This window comes from Dama dama, chromosome 4 (genome assembly GCF_033118175.1).
Source record: "Dama dama isolate Ldn47 chromosome 4, ASM3311817v1, whole genome shotgun sequence".
NCBI classification, from domain to species: domain Eukaryota; kingdom Metazoa; phylum Chordata; class Mammalia; order Artiodactyla; family Cervidae; genus Dama; species Dama dama.
In genome coordinates, this window is record NC_083684.1 from 50106438 (window position 1) to 50127829 (window position 21392).

At 42.1% G+C, this 21392-nt stretch overlaps 1 protein-coding gene across 1 annotated transcript in view; it reads right to left on the reverse strand.

The window, feature by feature from the left end:
• The window catches only part of LOC133055060 (endogenous retrovirus group K member 10 Gag polyprotein-like), a 28112-nt gene extending 12867 nt beyond the window's left edge, over window positions 1-15245 (reverse strand). The window contains exons 1-2 of the mRNA XM_061140534.1: window positions 15185-15245; window positions 14798-15046 (exon numbers count right to left, since the gene is read on the reverse strand). Coding sequence (XP_060996517.1) covers window positions 14798-15046; window positions 15185-15245 — 310 coding nt within the window. The remainder of the gene's footprint in view (window positions 1-14797; window positions 15047-15184) is intronic.
• Between the last annotated feature and the right edge of the window lie 6147 nt (window positions 15246-21392).

The following is a 21392-nucleotide window of genomic DNA, read 5'->3' on the forward strand; positions in this document are numbered from 1 at the left end:
CACCTCAACTGAGAAATTGTGTCTGTCCTTTTAACAGTAGTGATCTCGGAGGAGCTTCCATGGCTGTGAGTGTATGATTTATATAAATAAATAGTTAATAGAAATTTAACTGAAGAGACAAAAAGTAAAAAAAAAAAAAATGTAGATTTCATATGACTTTCCATTATAATGAAAATAAGTTTATAATTCTGAAAAAGGAATAGAAAATTCTACCAACAAGTAGTTGGATTAACTATTTGGTATACCAGTATGAAGAACTACTACTTGGTAAAACCAAACCTATTGCTGCACACAACAACGTAATTCAAAACAACAGGACTAGATATAAAAGATGGTATCTTTCATGATTCCATTTATATGGGTAAGATTATGGAAATATTGAATATCTTAATCGTATGTATTTATCAGTATCAAAAATTTTCAAAATGCATCAAAATGTATACTAAAATTGAGTACATTTATTGTACATGACCACCTTCAAGGATCACAGCCCTGTCGTGGTGAATGGGCTTGTATAACTCAATGTAGCAATAAGTCATGCCATGATGGCCACCCAAGCCAGATGGGTCATAGTGAAGAGTTGTGACAAGACGTGATCCACTGGAGGAGAAAATGGAAAACCACTCCAGTTCTTACCACAAGAATCCCATAAAATGTATGAAAAGGGAAAAAGATATGACACAGATGAGGAGACTTCCAAGTCAGAAGGTATTCAATGTGCCACTGGGGAAGCGTGGAGGCCAATTACTAATTTCTCCAGAAAGAATGAAGAGGCTGAACCAAAGCAGAAATGACATTCAGTTGTGGATGTGTCTGGTGGCAAAAGTAATGTCTGATGCTATAAAGCACAATATTGCATAGGAACCTTAATGTTAGGTCCATGAATCCAGGTGAATTGGAAGTAGTCAACCAGGAGAAGGAATAGTGAACGTTGATATTTGAAGAATCAGTGAAGTAAAATGGATGGGAATGGGCAAATTTAATTCAGATAGCCATTGTATCTATCACTCTGGGCAAGAATCCCTTAGAAGAAATGGAGTAACCCTTAGAGTCAACAAAAAAGTCCAAAATGCAGTACTTGGGTGCAATCTCAAACATGACAGAATGATCTCTGTTGTTTCCAAGGCAAAGCATTCAACATCAGAATAATCCAAGTCTATGCCCCAACCATAATGCAGGAGAAGATGAAGTTGAATGGTCCTATGAAAACCTCCAAGACCTTCTAGAACTAACACCAAAAAAAGATGTTCTTTCATCATAGGGGACTGGAGTTTAAACGTAGGAAGTCAAGATATGACCTGGAGTAACAGGCAAATTTAACCTTGGAGTATAAAATGAAGCAGGCCAAAGGCTAACAGAGTTTTGCCAAGAGAAGACACTGGTCATAGCTAACACTGTCTTCTAATAACACAAGAGACAAGTCTACACATGGATATCACCAGATGATCAATACCAAAATCAGATTGACTATATTGTTTTGTAGCCAAAGATGGAGAACCACTATACAGTCAGCAAAAACAAGACTTGGAGCTGACTGTGGCTCAGATCATGACAGCTTATTGGGAAATTTAGACTTAAATTGAAGAAAATAGGGAAAACCACTAGGCCACTGAGGTACGACCTAAAGCAAACCCCTTATGACTATACAGAGGGGGTGACAAAAGTTTAAAGGGATTAGATCTGGTAGACAGAGTGCCTGAAAATCTATGGACAGATGTCCATAACATTGTACAGGTGGCAGTTATCATAACCATCCCCAAGAAATAGAAATGCAACAAGGGAAAGTAATCTAAGGGGGCTTTAGAAATAGCTGAGGAATGATGACAAGAGAAAGGCAAGGGAGAAAGGGGAAAATATAGCCAACTGAATGCAGAGTTCCTGAGAAAAGCAAGAGGAGAAAAGAAGGTTCTTCAACAATGCAAAGAAATAAAGGAAATAGATGGGAAAATGCTACAAATCTCTTCAAAAATTGGACAGATCAAAAGAATATTTCATGCTTGGAGTAGCACAATAAATAACAGAAACAGTAAGGATGGAGCAGGATCAGAAGAGATTGAAAAGTGGCAAGAATACCCAGAACTATAAAAAAAAAAAAAACCTTAACAACGCAAATGCCCATGATAGTGTGGTCACTTACCTAGAGCCAGGATTCCTGGAGTGTGAAGTCAAGTGGGTCTCAGGAAGCATTTCTCTGAACAAATCTAGTTTGAAATTAGCTAGCTTTGTTCCAGCTGAACTATTTAAAATCCTAATGGTGCTGTTAAAGTGCTGCACTCAATAGCTCAGCAAATTTGGAAAAGTCAGTAGTGGCCACAGGACTGGAAAAAGTCAGTCTTCGTTCCAATCCCAAGGAAGGGCAATGCCAAAGAATGTTCACGCTACTGTACAGTTGTGCTCATTTCCCGTGATGGTAAGGTTATGCTAAAAATGCTTCAACATAGGCTTCAGCAGTATGTGAATTGAGAACTTCCAGATGTATAAGCTGCATTTTGCAAAGGCAAGGGTACCAGAGATCAAATTGCCAACATCCGTTTGATCGTAGAAAAAAAGCTAGAGAATTCCAGAAAAACGTCTACTTCTGCTTCACTGACTACTCTAAAGCTTTTGATTGTGTGGATCACAACAAACTGTGGAAAATTCTTATAGAGACAGGAATTTCAGATTACCTTACCTGCCTTCTGAGAAACCTGTATGCAGGTCAAGAAGCAACAGTTACAACTGGTCATGGAACAATAGAATGGTTCAAAATTAGGAAAGGAGAATGAAAAAGGCCTGCTTCTTTAACTTATATGCCAAGTACATCACGGGAAATGCCAGGCTGGATGAATCACAAGTGGAAATCATGATTGCCAGTGGAAATATCAACAATCTCAGATATTTAGAAGATGGCAGAAAGCTAAGAGGAACTAAAGAAACTCTTGATGAAGGTGAAGGAGAAGAGTGTAAAACCTGGCTTAAAACTCAGCATTAGAAAACTAAAATCATAGCATCCTGTCCCATCACTTCATGGCAAATAGAAAGGGAAAAAGGGGAAGCGGGGACAGACTTTATTTTCTTGGGCTCCAAAATCACTGTTGACGGTGACTGCAGTCATGAAATTAAAAGACACTTGCTCCTTGGAAAGAAAGCTATGACAAATCTAGATACCATGTTAAAAAACAGAGACATCACTTTGCTAACAAAGGTCCATGTAGTCAAAGCTATGGTTTTTCTAGTAGTCATGTACAGATGTGAGAATTGGGCCATGAAGATAAAGAATTTATGTTTTCAAACTGTGGTGCTTAAGACTCTTGGGAGTCCCTTCGACAGCAAGGAGGTCAAATCAGTCAAGACTGAAGGAAATCAGCCTGAATAATCCTTTAAAGAAATGATGCTAAAGCTGAAATTTCAATACTTGGGCTCTGATGTTAAGAGCCAACTAACTGGAAAAGATCCTAATGTTGGAAAACATTGAGTGCAGGAGGAAGAGGGAACGACGGAGGATGAAATGGTTGGATGGCATCACCGGCTCAATGAATATGAGTTTCAGCAAACTGCAGGAGGTAGTGAAGAACAGGAAGCCTGGCATTCTGCAGTCCATGGGGTCTCAAAGAGTCTGACATGGCTGAGCGATGGAACAACAACAAAAACAAGTACTGTTTGCCCCTGGTAACCACCATTCCTCTTTCTGCTTCTATGGATTCAAATACTTCTTAAAATAAAAAATACTTCAAAGATTTTTTAAATATTGTGATTGAGCCATGTAGCCTCTAAGTTCTTAGTTCCCTGACCATGGATTGAATCTGGGCCCTTGGCAATGAGGAATAGAGTCCTAACTGTACCACCAGGGAATTCGTGGGTTTAACTACTTACCTTAGCTATTTCCTCATGTGAGTGCGATAGTGCAGAAATTGTCTCTCTGTGACTGGCTTATTTTACATGCAATGTTGTTTACTGTTTATACATTTTGTTGTATACAGTAAGATTTTCTTTCTTTTTAAAGACTGAACAACATTCCACTATGTTTATTTGTGTATATATCACATTTTCTTTAGGTATATATCTGTTGTTGGATATTTGGCTTATCTCCTTGTCTTGGCCTTTGTGAATAATGTTACAGTGAACCTGGGACTGCAATATGCATTTGAGATCTTGATTTTAATTCTTTAGGATAAGTACCCAGAAGCAGGGTTGGTGGATCATATGGCAATTGTATTTTTCAGCTTTTGAGGACACCCTGTGCTGTTATGTAAAATGCCAGTACCAGCTTCCATTCTCAATTTCTCAATATCCATGCCAGTACTTGAGTATTTTGTTTTAAATGGCCTTTATAATAACCATGAAGTGATAGTGATATCTCAGTGTGGTTTTGCTTTGTATTTCCCTGATAATTATTGATATTGAGCACCTTTTATACACAGATTGGCTGCTTTTTTATCTTGGGAGAATTGTCGGTTCAGGTCCAACGCTTATTTTTAATTGAGATGTTTGTGTTTTTATATAGAGATGTTGGTACATGTGCTTGCAAGCTAAGTTGCTTCAGTTGTGTCAGACTTTTTGAGACTCTATGGACTGCAGCAGGCCTGGCTCTCCTATCCATGTGATTCTCCAGAGAAGAATAGTGGAGTGGGTTGCCATGCCCTCCCTTCCAGAGGATCTTCCTGACCCAGCTATTGAACCCACGTCTCATTATCTTTCCTGCATTGGCAGGTGAGTTCTTTACCACTAGCATCCCCTGAGAAGCCTCGTGTAGGAATCCTGCTTTATTTTGGACATTAACTTATCAGATATGTGGTTTGAAAATATGTTCTCATTATGTAGATGGCCTTTTACTCTGTTGATGATTTCCTTTGCTATTTGGCAGCCTTTTATTTTACATTGTCCCACTTGTCTTCTTTTTCGTTGCTGTGCTTTGGATTTAATATCCAAGAAATTATTACCAAAACCCATGTCATACCATTTTACCCCTATATTTCCTTCTAATAATTTTACATTTTTAGGCATTATGTTTCAGGGCTTAATATTTTAAAATGTTTTGTGTGTGTGGTGTAAGATAAGAATCAGATTTCATTCTTTTCCTTCTCCAGATCCAGTGATTCCTACACCATTTATGGAAGAAATCATATCTCTCCATTTTCTATTCCTGCAAGCTATGTCAAAGATCAACTGACTGCATCTGTGTATGTTGTGTGTTTTCTGAGGTCTCTATTATGTTCCACTTGTATATGAGTCCACATGTTGGTATCATACTCTTTTAATGACTGCAACTTTGTAATATGTTTTGAAGTGAAGAAGAGTGGTGTCTCCAGGTTTGTTTTTCTTTCTCAAGGTTGTTGTAGCTATTCAGAGTTCTTTGTGGTTGCATATGATTTTTATGACCATTTTTCTAGTTCTGTAAAAAGTGCCTTGGGATTTGCACACGACTTCTTTGACTGTTTATATCATTTTGGGTGATATGGATATTTTTAAAACATTAATCTTCCAATTGATGAATATGGGATGTTGTTCTACTTCTTTGTGTCTTCTTTAATGTTTTTCATCAGTATTTTATAGTTTTCAGAGTAGAAGGCTTTCCCCTCTGTGAAAAATCTTTTTTTTTTTTTTAACTTTTTAAAATTTTCTTTTTGGAGTTTTCATTTCTAGTGTACATAAACATAACTGTGTGGTCCTCAGCATTGCCTCTGGGTATGCACTGAGGGACTAGGGTAGGTAGTGGTGACTGCTCATGCCAAAAGTGTGCACGTGCTCAGCTGTGGGTCTGTAGTTGAATGTACAGGACAGCGATATATGCACAGTGGAAAGGACAGGGCCTGTGAAAGGATCCGGGGTGGATTGCAGGCACAAGTTCAGTTGCTGAGGTCAGAGCTGGGGGCAGGTGCACGCCTGGCTTCAGGACCAGGACTATTTTGCTGCATGTGTGATGGCTGTGCTGAGTTCCAGGGAGGCATAGCTGTCATGGGTCCTGTTAGGGAGGCTGGGGGACTCAGCTCCGGGAGTCTGAGACGTGAAATCCTGTGAGACCTTCTGTGCTGAGAGCGCTGGGCTCATGCAGTGGTTGTGCTGGCTGTTGGTTTCCTCCACAGCTCTCGCTCATTTAAATTCGTGCTACTGTTACAGGAAACACACTGACAGAGTGATTGGCCAAAGACAGCTTGGAAAGTAATCCAATCACCATAAAATCCAAGTCTGCAAGGCACACGGCAGAGCAGTTCTCCCGGGGTCCCTTTCCCTACTGCTTTCTACCCTGCCGCCCCTTTCCAAAAAGGTCTCTTGATCTGTCAGCATGTGTGTCTCCTCGGACAATTCATTTCTGAGTGTCAGTCAAGAACCCCCTTTTGAACTCTGGAAGGGGTCCCCTTCCTGCAACACTGCTGTGTTGCTTCAGCTTCTTAAGTGGACTCCTGAGCTGTGTTAGAGCTTTGTTGTTTTTGTCATTGGTGGCTTAGAGATTGGGATCTCCTACTAAACCATCCTCCTGACATTACTCTGTATATGTTTTCAAATCAGTTTCTCACTTTCTACACACCTCCTGCTGGCAAGTGAATCAGGATTGCCTTGACTCTAAAGATCAATAGAATTGAAATCTTATCATTATTGAGTCTTTAAATATGTAAGCCTCATACATGTCTACATTTAATTATGACTTTTACTTTACTCAGAAATTAATGTTTTGCAAAGTTTCCATTTTATAGGTCTTGCACATATTTTATTAATTCCCTGTCAAAATATTTTGTTTCTGGTGCTATTATGAATGACATTTTACTTCAATTTAGGATTGTTTGTTGTCTCTATGTAGAATACACTTGAGTTTTTAAATACTGACTTGTATTTTACAAATATGCTAACCTCATTTATATGTCCCCTAGTGAAGGAAATGGCAACCCACTCCAGTATTCTTGCCTGGAGAATTCCAAAAGCAGAGGAGCCAGGCAGGCTTTAGTCCATAAGGTCACAAAGAGTTGGGCATGACTAAGTGACTAATACACACACTTATATGTACTAGTGGTGTTTTTGTAGATTCTTTAGGTTTTTTTAATGGATGTTAAATTTTTCAATTTTTTCCTGAATGTTTTGATATATACTTTTACTTCTTCCTTTCCAGCCTGTATTTCTTTTGTTATACTGGTCAGAACTGCCGGTAAAATGTTTCAAAAAATCATGAAAGTGGGCTTCTTTGCCCTGTGCTTGATTTTAGGAGGAAAGCATTCAAACTTTCCCCATTAGATATTGTCAGTTATAATGTTATGAAGTATACTTTTCTCTTAGTTTATTGATGTGTTTTATTATGAATGTTTTTATTTTTAAAAATTTATTTTTAATTGGAGGATAATTGCTTTACAATATTTGTTGCTTTCTGCCATAATCAACATGAATCATTCATAGGTGTACACATGTCCCGTCCCTCTTGAACCTCCTTCCCACTTCCCACCTCATCCCCCCACCCCAGGTGAATGTTTTGATTTTTAAAACATATTTTCTGCATTTGTTATGAAGATCATATGACTTTTCCCCATTATTCTGTTAATATGGTGAATTAGATTGATTGACTTTGAATGTCAAAACAAACTTGCTGTCCCAGGATAAACATCACTTATGTTTATGTGCCACTTCTTTTTTGTGTGTCCAGATTATATTTGCTAAAGTTGTGTTAATTTTGGGGGGGATTTATGTTTATGAATGGTATCAGTTCATTGCTTTCTGGTAATACTTTTTCTGAAAATATGTGAGAAAATACTGGCCTCAAGAGATGAGTTGGGAAGGCTCATTTGTCCTCTGTTTTCTTAAAGCATTTATATAGAATTGATATTATTTCTTTTTTGCATAGTTTATAAAATTCACCTCTATATCTAGGGGCCTGGAATTGTCTATGTGTAATGGTTTAACTAAAATTTATCTTTTCTAACAGATATAGAGCTATTCAGGTATTCTCTTTCATATTGATTCACTTTGTGTACTTTTTGTCCTCAAGAAAGGTGTATGCTTCATCTAAGCTATCCAGCTAATTGGCATAATTAGTCCTTCGTGTTTTCATATTTTTGTATTTGTGTATCTATAACGTCATCCTTTCTTTTATTTATATGATAATTTGTGTCTCACTGCTTTTAAAATAAGTAATAGAGATTTATCAGGGTTTTTTTGCTTTTTCAAAGATCGTGGTTTGGATGGTTATTGATATTGCATTTTTTTTTTTTTTTTTTTGGCTGGCTGTGTTTTTATCACTGCACATGGGCTTTCTCTAGTTTCAGCAAGTGGGAGCTGTCTGCTTGTACAGGATGGATCCTAGGATCTGCGTGCTTCAGTAGTTGCAGCATGTGGACTTAGTGTGCGCAGGCTTCAGTGTTAGTAGCTCCCAAGCTCTAGAGCGCAGGCTCAGTAATTGTGGAGTACACGCTTAGTTGTCCTGCAGCATGTGAGATATTCCCAAGCTACAGGTCAAACACATGTCCTCTGTATTGGCAGGTGGATTCCCAACTGACAGCACCACCAGGGAAGTCTGATATTCTTGTTTATCTGTTGTCTACTTTGATATCATCAAACTTTCTTCTGTACTGCTTTGGTTAATAAATACAGTAAATGTTCAGTACAAACAGTCATTCAAGCATCATTACCTTGTTTCTCATTTTAAATGGACTTCTCATAACATTTGACCATCATATATGATATTTGTTGAGGTTTTTTATAAATGCACTTTATTGTGATCATGAAGAACTCTTTACTCCCATTTTCTTTTTTTCTAAATCACAAATAACTGCTTAGAATCATAAACTCTTTTTTTCTTCATCAGTTAAGATGATCACTCAGTTTTTCACTTCAGTCTCTTTATGTTCCTGATCTTGGCCTGTGTCAGCTTGCCCATGCATAGTAAAGCCAATCTATTGACATCAGCTTGTGGTGAAGGAAAATTCGGTGTTCACCACCAAGCAAGGAGTCCAGGTAGGTAGTACTTCAGGGGTCTGAACTCCCCAAAGGCTTTCAGGGAAAGGCTTTTAAAGACAGGCTGAGGGAGGGGGGGTTGTGGGGTATGTGATCAGCTGGTGGAGTTTCTTGTGATTGTTTGGTGATCAGGGAATCCGGAGTCAACATCATCAACCTTCTCTTTCCAAAATGACTGGAGTCTACATTCTGTGGGAAGCATACAGTTAACTTCTTCCACCTAATGGGGATTTCAGTATCTTCAAAAAACCTGCAAAGATATGGTTCAGAATATTATGTATGGCCCTTGAGGAGTAAATGAAGGTCCTTGGCATTATTTAATGGCTCAAATATTATTATATTTTCTTGCTTGACTGGTTTTCTTTCTGCATTTTCTCAGGTATCTGATTCAATGTACTCCTTAGAATTTGGGAAAGGCCTAGAAGACAAAAGTGTTTCTACAGACAAAAGGCATGTGGAGGACATGGTTGGGAGGTGGTCTGTTGTGAGGAGACCTCTTAGGGTCCTGCTCAGTTGTATTTATGCCATTTATTATATATATTTGTAAAGCTAAGGTATGTTTGTGTTCTTTGAATAAAAGAAACTTTTAAAAGGAAAATATATATTTTTCTACTTTGTTAGTAATATATTACCCTTGCTCATACTTTGTGATTATCTGCATGTACCTAAAAAACCTCTGTATGTTCCAAATCCTTAAGAAAAAATGAAAGTTCTTCTTCCCATGATTGGACACAGAGAACAATGTATTGATCTGCCTTTCCCCTCTCTAGAGCGATATCACCTAGAGCTGCCCCTCCTTCTAGACTCCAGTCTGGAATGATGACTTTCCAAACCCAATGCAGTTGGTGTCCCGAATTTCCCTTAGTTCATCTTGGGATCAGACGTCTTCCCCTTTCTCAGTCTGTTCTTGTGTGTTAGTGAAGTACATCCTCCTGTACATTCCTGAGAAAAGATGCAAGGAAGGAGAATTATTTGACTGTTACATTTTTGGATTGATACCTTCCTCAGGATGGAAATCTAAGGTTGCTTTAGAAATTTGAAGACACTCCTCTGTTACATTCTAGCTTACAGTGGTGCTATTGAAAGTGCATGTTTTGAATGCAAACAATTTGGAACCATGAAGTGCAACTCCAGGGACCCTGATATTAACCATTACATCACACTGGCCTCCAGCTTCCTTCTTGGAGGATGTTTACCTGAATGTATGTGGTCTGTGCATGAAAGAGGTGGGGAGTAGGGTTAGGGGTGTCACTGATTCCACATAGATATCACTTACCTCTTTTTATCAGTTACTTCTTTTCAGTTCGGCAGCTGTATTTACATTTACCCATTGCAGTGGTCATGTCTCTGTAGCCCAGAGCTCTTTGGAATTAAGTAGGAAAAACAGGCTCTGTCTTATTTGTTAGATATGGGTTTTTCTGCCCATAGTCACCTCATCTTTCTGTGCTTTCTTTTCTCTGAAAATGTGTTCTATTCCATCACTAGGTGATAACACCATATTGTTCTTTTTGTCCTTATGGGGCCATAATTTAAAATTCCATTACTGTCTTTTTCATGGCATGTTGAGAAGGAGAGCAGAATGAGTCATTTATGGTTTACTTTTTATTTTCCACTCCAAAGCAATCAGACGGCTCAGGAATAGAATGTTTCGTAAGCCTGTATTGCAACCACATAGCTGTGCACCATATCGCCCCATTGTGCAAAGTCTCCCTGAACTTGGATCATCAAGCAGAATCCTGCCTTAACTTAGTCTTTCTGGCCTCTTCTCAGGGTCTTTCTCTCTCTCCTTCTTTTTGAAGTCTTAGAAAGTATTTTTAAATTAAACTTAATTTTTAAATTGGAGGATAATTGCTTCATAATGTTGCTGATTCCATGGTTAAGAGTCTGAATTCCAATGCTAGGATGCAGGGTCTTCTTGTGGCAGATGAAGGATCTTTCCTTGCAGCCTGCAGTTTTTGCTCTAGCTGTGGCACAAAAGTCTCTGTCGTCCCATGGCAAGTGGTATCTAAGTCCTTTGATCAGGGGTCACACCAGCATCCTCAGCATTGGAAGGCAGATTCTTAACCACTGGATCACCAGGAAAGTCGCATCAGGGTCTCTTTTTGTTTGGGCCTTCTTCAGTTATCTTGGACTTTGTTCTAATTTTTTCTCTCGGACACTAGACCAAAATCGTTTAGGGATTTCTGTTATTTATTATTATTACTTCCATGTCTGTCCTGAAGAAATGTAGAATGGGCTAACCCTTCACGGATTGAACATGGAAGATGCTCCTGAGACTGGGCCAGCCCTGTGTGTTTTCTCAGAGCTGCCTCTGTGATAGAACCGGTGATGATGTGGCTCTGGGCTTGTCCTGCTATCATCTGCAGGGCCTCTTCACTTGGCTGTGTTGTGTTGACCATGCTAGTTTCTGTGCCCCAGCTGCCAAGATACACAGGCCTCATTGCAACTCTACAGCCTTTATAAGTGGAGCCTTTTTGGCTATTAAGGAGTGAGTTTGCTGTTACCTCAGTAACCTGGAAACAGACATGATGAATCCATGTGTGTGTTTTCTATGGTGACCTTCTGAGTGGAAGATGTGTTTCTGTCATCTACCTTGTCTGTCTGCTTAGGATCTGCTGAGCACTGTTGCATCCTCGGGTGCCTGTTTGGGGCACATAAAAGAACATCTGACTCTTCCATATGAACCCCTTCAGAAACATGTGTTTGAAGCCTCGGCTGGGTTTCCTGTGTTCTGATTCCATGAGCATGCCAGCCTAAAGATGAGTGTAAATATGTTATACCATTGGAGCTATATTCAATATAGTAGAATATATTTAAAAAGTATTTTCAAGGTAACTTCCAGGTCTGATGGTAACACTGAAGCAGTGGATGTATCTCTGAGGGCGTTTGCAATCATGACAGCAAGGCCTGTCCTCAACTATGGCCTGATTCTGGCCTTTTCCTTGTTGGAAGCTTGTCTCAGTCCTAAAGCTTCTATCCTGCCACCCAGATCTTGCTCCTATCTCTCTATGACTTTCTGGTTCTCAGATCTTGATCCATGGAGCAGTGGGTGCTTCTGCCTGAATTCTGCCATCAATTCCTAAGGCCTAGGGTCAGGGTGCACCCTGAAAACACCTTGTCCCAGCAGATTGAGAATATCTCATTGCAAGGTCCACAGAGAAATACAAGGCAAGAAAGCATCTCCCTCCCCCAATCAGGTTTCTCTTCTCTGAGTAGGGATGTTCCTGTTCTCTGTGATGCCTCTGAAGCTTCAACTATGGTATCCCTCTCCCTTTTCCCTTCTGTCATTACTGGGTATATTTCACTTGAATTCCTGGCTTTTCTGATCAGGGAGATGGAAATAGGACACCATGAGATTTGTGTTCCCATCAAAGGTGACCCAGACACAGGGACGTGGGAGCAGGTAGGTAATTAGGAAGGTGATGTGAGGTGCCTAAGTGAGGAACCTCGCAGTGAGCCTCCCAGTGGTTTGAAGGAGGGCAGGGAAACCCAGTCTAGTATTCTTGCCAGAAGGATCCCATGGACAGCGGAACCTAGTGGGCTACAGTCCATAGGGTTGCCAAGAGTCAGACACACCTGAAGCAACTCAGCACCAAACACCAGTGGTCCAGCAAGCTCGCAGGTGCTGGAGAAGTCCACCAGGCAGGTAGGCAGATGCAGGAGTTTGAGGAGGGGAGTGTCTGCAGTGGGGGACTATCCCACAGCTGCAGGTAAACTCAGGTTGGTCTAGGTGGAAATGAAGCAGGGCTCCTATGATCTCAGAGGGAAGTCATGTGAGAATCAGAGATCCAAAGCCACAGGTTTTAGACAGGTACCTTCGCAGCTATCTGAGTTTTGGATGTCAGACAGAAAAGGATTTGGGAGAAATAAGATGCTGCCTTTTCTACTAACCCCAGATTAGATAAGGGTGCTGTAGATTAGAGGAAGGCAGGGAAAGTGGGGGGTGGGGCGCAGTGGGCAATATGGAGGTGTCTCCCCAGCAGACTCAGGAGTTCTGGGCAACTGAGCAAGAGCCAAAGATGGATTGTGTCTGTCCCAGGAGGACCAACTGCCCCTCACTCACCTCCACTGAATCTTTGGATGGGTCCCGTCCCACCTGTACACTCACTGTAGAGCAGGGCGAGTTTATATCCAAGACATTGGAAGAGGCACCTAATTTATCAGGGTGGCATCTCTCCTTTCTGAAGGCCTGGAGCTTTCACATCAGTTGGGTGGGAGTGGGATGGAATGCACATCCTGTGTCAGATAATGAGAAGGGTCCCTGCTCCAGGACCTGTTCACACCAACTCAGCTCACCTTAGCTCCCACAGAGGCATGACTCCATCTTAGAAGAGACCCCAGACAGACCCTGGTTTGGATGGAGTGGTGGGCAGAGACAAGGGCCCGGTGTCACTCTGGGCAAGGAGACCTTCCCCGCATCCCTCAGGGCTCCCTCCACAGGGAGAAGCAGCAGCTCTAGATCACCTTGTGGACCTGTCCTAAGCCTTCTCCTCAAGAGGACCTTAGAGATTCCCCGTCCTAAACCCAGCCCTTTGGGGTAAGCCCAGCAGACTCTGACCTGTAGGGGAGCTGTTGGGTGGGAAGAAGCTCTTAGAGATGGGGTGGAGTCAGGCAAAAAAGAATGAGACATCGTGAGCATGGGGCCCTGTCCGTGGGCAGGCAACAGAGACACAGGAGGAGCAAGAAACCCCAGGCCCCTAGATGTCCACTCTGAGTGTGAGACTCAACTCGCTTTGTGTTTATGTAGAAGCAGCTGAGTCCACAACTGGGGGGTTGGATTAGGATAAACTGAGGCCTAAGGAGTGACAGCGTTCAGCACATGGACCTTGACCCTTTGTTTTTCCCATCCTGTCAGGCACTTAGGACAAGGGCCATTTGTCAGTCATTATTTCAGTATGGCCTTACCCCAGACTTGGAGACTGGAGGGAGTTCAGTTTCTAAATGGACATCAGAGGACTAAAGAAGGACTGTAATATGTGCACAGTCATAGGGTGATTTAGCTGAGCTCATCTCCTGAGCATGGATGGGTGGGGAAGGCTGTGTCTCTTCAGCAGATGCTGTACCCCCTCTGAGCCTCAGATTCTCTCTTGTAAGACGAGCATGACTACTCCTATGCCTCAAGGTTGCTGGGAGGCTGAAATTTGGTGGAATATGCTCATTTCTTTTGGGTCTTGGTGACAGAAGTGAATAGACACTCAGGCGGATATGACAGAAGTGATCAGACCCTCTAGCTGATATAATGATCATTACCCAAGCTCCACCTGTTGAATTTGTAGAGGAGCATCTGAGAGCACTGAAATCTAGCTGCAGTGGGAAGGCACACTGATGGTCTCCACTGTGGTCACATCCTCCCCCCCTCCCCCCCCAACTCTCTGAAGTCAATGAGTAAGCACTCTCCTGTGAATTGCAAGGCTTTTTATTGCTGGAATCCTCTATAATCAGACACCTGGATGTGGCAGGTTGCTGACATTACTTAGGGATCAGGCAAGTGGTCTCCTTGGGTGCCTGGCAGGGACAGTTCCATCAGCAGAGAGAACTTGAATATATTTTATTCTGTAAAAGAAGGTGCAGAAACCTGGTGAGGCCTCAGGGTTCCAAGAGAATGAAGCTGCGCTGAACACAGGGCAGGTGGCACCACAGAGTTAAGAGGGCCTGGAGGGTCCCAGGCCTGTGATCAGGCAGAGCTGAGCAGTTGGGCCAGCTCAAGTGCTCCAGGGCTGGACTGAGTCTCCCTCAATGATCTTTCCCTACCCTGTGCATGCTGGCCACATCCTCTCTACCTCCTCATTCAAGAGGATCTTTATCCTCCCAGGTTCCCGGGGAAGGGCCAAGGTGGAGAAGGTATGATCTCCCCACCTCCCAGTGCCCTGAATAGGCCCCTGACATCCCCGCCCACTCCCCACAGAGGCCCCAAAGGCACATTCATACACAGCCTGACCCACCAGAGCACTCAGAGCATTTTGCTTATCCTCTGCTGTCAACCTCTCATCAACACAGCTCTTCAGGGTATCGGCAGTTTCCAGTACATCAGAGTTTTGGTTATACTTTTCAACTTGTTCAATATACTCATCATGGCTTCCCGATATGAACAGGTCAACAGTGTTCCTCAAGGCTGGGCAGATGTCATCACACTCTGAAACAGAAAGATATGGGGACACTCCCTGTAAGGCACTCATCGGAACACCCTATTGCCTTCACACCTCCGAGATGCTCAGATGGTGCCCTGGGAAGGTGTCAGAACCCTTGGGGAGCCCAGGTCCCAGCCACTCACTTCCGCCTGCGATGAGGAGCAAGGCAGCGCAGAGCAGCAGGAGAGCTCCAGCCCGAGTCATGGTGCCAGTGGCAGATGCTCCCTACTCACCTGGAGCCCTTTTATACCTGTGCTTGTCCTCAACCTCAGGGGGCCTGAGTCAGATGCTTCCTCTTTTCAGGAGATTCGCCAGGCCACAGTGTGAAGTTGCCCGGGGCTGCACAGGAGGAGCTGTGTATGTTGGCAATATGCTAGTCCTTGAGTCCACAGAGGGCACTGGCTCAGCCTCCTGCCCCTGTAGGGCTCTGTGGGAGGGGCAGCTGACATAGGAAGCTTAACAACTGAAAATCCCCAGGTTGACCAAAAGGACAAAAATGCTGCCTATCACGCCTCCTGAATGATGGCCAGTGGGAGCCTGTCAGAAGACCTTGAAGACAGGTTGGTGTGGACTCATGGGTTTTTGGGAAGCTCCATGCTTAGGAATGGTCTCACAGGGAGTAAGTGCCAGGCAGGCCAGAGCATGAGCCCTGAGCCCGTCCTCAGGCTCTCTGGTGGCTCCTGCCCTGCTGTTGTCACTGTCCTTGATCTTGTCAGTGGCCTCTGTAGGGCCACTTTCCCAAATCAGTTATAGAGTCCTGAAATCTCTTGTATGCTCTGACCCAGAAGTTTCTAGTTTTCTCTTGACGTGGACCTGCCACCTGGTGACTTTCATAGTACCTTGTTCTACACAGAAATATTTTCTGCAGCCCCTTCTTCTTCTTTCTAATTAAACTTTTATTTTTTTTGTATTGGATTATAGCCAGTTAAAAATGTTATGATAGCTCCAGATAGACAATGAACGGACTCTTCCATATGTGTACACATTATCCATTCTTTCCCATAGTCCCCTCTCATCTAGGCTGCCATAAAACAATGAACAGAGTTCCCTCGGCTATACAATTATCCTTGATGGTTATCTATTTATTTAAAATTTACTTATTTTTAATTGGAGAGTAAATGCTTTCCAGTGTTGTGTCAGTTTCTACCAAACATCAACATGAATCAGTCAGAGGTAAACACATGTCCCTCCCTCTTGTACCTCTGTCCTACCTCCCAGCCCATCCCATCCCTGTATGTTTCACGAGCACCAGGCCGAGCTACCTGCTCTATGCAACAACTTCCCATTAGCTATTTATTTTACACACGGTTATGTGTATATTTCCATGCTGCTCTCTCAATTCATCCCAACCTCTCCTTCCTCCACTGTGTGCATAAATGTGTTCTGTATGTCCATGTCTCTATTCCTGCCCAGCATATAAGTTCATCAGTACCATTTTTCTAGATTTCATGTATATGTATTAATATACAACATTTGTTTTTGACTTTCTGACTTACTTCACTCCGTATAATAGGCTCTAGTTTCACCCACTTCATTAAAACTAACTCAAATGCATTCCTTTCTATGGGTGAGTAGTATTCTATTGTATATGGGTACCACCATTTCTTTATCCATTGATCTGTTGATGGACATCTAAGTTGCTTCCATGTCCTAGCTATTGTGAATAGTGCTGCAATGAACACTGGAGTACATGTATCTTTTTCAATTATAATTTCCTTAGTGTATATGCCCAGTACTGGGATTGTTGGGTCATATAATAGCTTCATTTCTAGTTTTTTAAGGAATGTCCATAGTGGCTATGTCAATTTACGTTCCCACCAACAGTGCTAGAGGGTTCCCTTTTCTCCACATCCTCTCCAGCATTTATTGTTTGTAGATTTATTGATGATGTCCATTGTGATCGAAGTGAGGTGAAACCTCATTGTAGTTTTGATTTGCGTTTCTCTAATAATAAGCAATGTTGACCATTCTTTCATGTGTTGATTAGCCATTAGGATGCCTTCTTTGGTGAAATGTCTGTTTAGATCTTCTACCCATTTAAAATTTTTTTCCCCTGAGGTTGAGCTGCATGTGTTGCTTGTATATTTTGGAAATTAATCCTTTGTCACTTGTTTCAGTTGCAATTATTTTGTCCCATTCCAAATGCTGTCCTTTCATCTTGTTTGTTGTTTCTCTTGCTGTGCAAAAGCTCTTAAGTTTGATTAGTTCCCATTTGTTTATTTTTGTTTTTATTTCCATTACTCTAGGAGGTGGGTCATAGAGGATCTTTTTGTGATTTATTTTAAATAGTGTTCTGCCTGTGTTTTCCTTGAAGAGTTTTGTAGTTTCTGAGCTTACATTTAGGTTTTTAATCCATTTTGAGTTTATCTTTGTGTATGGCGCTAGGCAGTGTTCTAATTTCATTCTTCTATAATACATGTAGCTGACCAATTTCCCTAACATCACTTATTAAAGAGACTGTCTTTTCTCCATTGTAGCTTCCCTCATAGGTCAGTTGGGAAAGAATCCACCTGCAATGCAGGACACCCCCATTCAATTCCTGGGTTGGGAAGATCCGCTGGAGAAAGGATAGTCTACCCACTCCAATATTCTTGGGCTTTCCTTGTGTCTCAGCTGGTAAAGATACTGCCTGTATTGCAGGAGACCTGGGCTTGATCCCTGGGTTGGGAAGATCCCTTGGAAAAGGCAAAGGCTACCCACTCCAGTATTCTGGCCTGGAGAATTGCATGTACTGTATGGTGCATGGGGTTGCAAAGAGTTGGACACATCTGAGCGACTTTCACTTTCACATAGTCTTTCCTCCCTTGTCAAAGATAAGATGCCCACAGGTGCGTGGATTTTTTTTTTTTTTTTTTGGCTTTCTATCTTGTTCTGTTAGTCTATATTTCTGTTTTTCTGCCTGTTGCATACTGTCTTGATGAGTGTAGCTTTGCAGTATAGTCTGAAATCAGGAAGATTGATTCCTCCAGCTCCATTCTTATTGTGCAAGATCACTTTGCCTATAAGGGGTCTTTTGTGTTCCTGTATGAATTGTGAAATTTTTTTGTACTAGTTCTGTGATAAATACCATTGGTAATTTGGTATACATTGCATTGAATCTGTAGATTTTTTTGAGTAGTATAGTCATTTTTACAATATCGAGTCTTCCCTTCCAAGAACATGGTAATCTGTTTATGTAATCTTTAATGTCTTTCATCAGTGTCTTATAGATTTCTGCATACAGCCCTTTTGTATGCAGGGCTTACCTGCATACCTTAGGTAGATAGGGCTTACCTACCTCTCCTTAGGTAGGTTTATTGCTAGGTATTTTATTCTTTTTATGTCAATGATGAATGGAATTGATTCCTGAATTTCTCTTTCTGAGTATTCTTCGTTAGTGTACAGGATTGCAAGGAATTCATGTATAGTGATTTTCTATCCTATGTCTATAGAAATAAATTCACTGATTTAGCTGTAGTTATCTTTACTGTTATCTCTAGTATCTTTAACTTTAGTATCTTTACCTTTTTCTATGTATAATACCATGTCATCTGCAAATAGTGAGAGTTTTACTGCTTCTTTTCCAGTCTGTATTCCTCTATTTCTTTTTCTCCTCTGTTTGCCATGGCTGGACTTCCAAAACTATATTGAATAGTGGTGGTCAGAGTGGACACCCTTGTCTTGCTCCTGATCTTGGAGGAAATGCTTTCTGTTTTTCACCAATGAGAACAATCTTTCCTGTGGGATTATGGTACATGACTTTCATTATGTTCAGGTAGATTCCTTCTATGCCCATTTTCAAGAGTTTCTATCATAAATGGGTGCTGAATTTTGTTGAAAGTTTTATTGAAGTTATGGAAATTGTCATGTGAATTTTATATTTTAATGTGTTAATATGGTGTATCACATTGATTGATCTGCATATATTAAAGAATCTTTGCATCCCTTGAATATACCTGACTTGATCATGGCATATGATCCTTATCTATTTTCAATATCATGTGTGTACATGAGCATCCCAGCTCCATAACTGTCCCTTACCCTCATCCTTCCCTGTAGCAATCATAAGTTTGTTCTCTAAATCTGTCATGTTTCTGGGTTGTGAACAAATTCCTTTGTATCTTGTCTTTCTAGATTCTGCATATAAGAGATATCATAAGACCTTTCTGCTTCTCTGACTGACTTATTTCAGTCAGCTTGACAGTGTTTAGGTCCATCACTTTTTGCAACCTCTTTCACCTCTTGAGTGTCTCTGTACTGTTCCCACAATCATCTCTCCACTTGAGGAAAAGCCAAGCCCCTTCTAGGCCACAATCTCTGGGCCAGTTGCACAACCAGCCCTGCACTGCTGCCGCCTCTGTGGACTTATCCCTGCCTTTCTCTCCTCCCTCAGTGCCTCCTGTCTGCTCCTTGACCTGACCAAGTGTGCTCCTGCAGCAGGGCCTCTGCACGTGGAGCCCTCCCAGCCTGGAGGCTCTTCCTCCAGTGGCTGCATGATTCATTCCCTCATTCTCAGGTGTCTTCAAGTATCACACAGCACAGTTTTCCCCAACTATTGAGTTCTAATATAAAAGCAGTCTGCCCGTCTCCTCCCCCCACAGCCTTCTGTCTTCTTCTGCTTCATCTTCGCCCAGAGCATTTCTTCCCGTGGGGTCACTGTCTTTCACTCCCTCTCAGGTGATGAAGAGCTGCAGGAGAGCGAGAGCTGTGCTGTGTGCTGCTGCATCCCAGGACTAGGAGAGGGCCCAGCACTCGGTAGATGTTGCACAGTGTTTGTTAGAACAATGGCAGAAATATTCCATTTCCCTGCAGTTGATAAGCAGGAATATCTTTCATGCTACTTACTGTAAATGTGTTTTGAATATTGCCTTGGGTTAACAAGGTAAAGGTTTAAAATGTTTGATAAGTCAGAATCAAGTAACCTTTCACTGGCGGCACCTGGCTGTCCTTTCTCTGAGCCACCTGTGGCAGATTAATGTTTGCTGAAGACCTATTCTGACACTGGGACACATGGTGTGACCATAGGCTGAACCCTATGCCAAATAGGATTCACATCCGGTAACTGCTCTTGGCAAAGAGGCACCACGTACTGAGCTGCAGTGTCAGCTGACCTCTGTGCAGACCCTCCTTGCCATGGCTCCAGCAGCCTGGGTTCCACCCCTCTGAAGGTCACCTCAAGAGGGCCTCTGGTGGCTGTAGGTGTGAGTTTCCTGGGCAGGAAGGTGAAAACCACAAGGCCCGGACTACATATGTTGGCTCTTTTTCTGTGGGAGGAGGACTTCTGTGTGGTGGGACAGCTGCCCATGGATCCCATGCCTCCTGTCCTTGAGAAAACACTGCCCCCAAATGCCCTCTGAACTCTGTGAGGAGAGGAACCAGGGCCTGGAGTGCTGAGTAACACAGGTGGCTGCTATGGATCCAGCCCAGTGCCCTTTCAAGGGTGCCACAGGGTTCTCTGAGACATCCCCGGATCATGCAGACATTTGGTGACATCAGAGTGAAGAGCTGGTCAGGGTCAATGTAGGAATGCTGCTGATGTAGCCCTATCCTAATGCAGGTTGTTCTTGTTGTTGTTGTTCACTGTATTTTTAATTGGAGGATATTATTTTATAATATCATATTGGACTGTGCCATACAACATGTCTCAGCCATAAATTTACATGAATCCCTTTGTCTTGAATATCCTCCTCCACATCTCACCCCTCTAGGTTGTCATAGAGTTACAGAGTTGAGCTTATTGTTTCAAGTTGTTATTAGTAAAATTTTAAGTTGCAACAATTGTAGATTGATTAAAAAAACATTGCAAATATCTGTCAAAACTGAGAGACAACTTTGGAACCTTGTGACTAACTAAATGTTACAGTTTTTGTGAATATCAGCAGGTTGTCCATTAATGTCTCTTGGATTCCAGGAACCTATCCAGACCCTAAACTCACTGCATTCACTGTCATGTGTCCCCAATGTCCTCTGCTCTATGGAGTTACTCATTCTCTCCTGGTCTGTCATGGCCTTGACAGTCTTGAGGAGAACTATCAGCAATGGTAGTTAACTGCTGTTGTTCTCTACTGTCGAGTAGGGTTCAGACTTTGAGTTTCGAGGAAGACACCACACAGGTGAGGTGCCCTACCTGTCCCCTTTCATCGGGGTACACATGACAGCAGTGTGTCTTAGTACTGGGAATATCAGCCTTGATTAGCTGATTATGTTGTGTTTGCCAGGTTTCTGCAGTGTTTTCCCCTTCCCCTCCTCTTTTCTTTGGAGACGAGCTCCTAAGTCTAGCCACGCTCAGAGAGGGCAGGACAGTAAGATCCCCCTCCTGGAGGGGTAGTCTGTGTCTATTATTCAGGATGTTACTATAAGGAATGGTTGTCT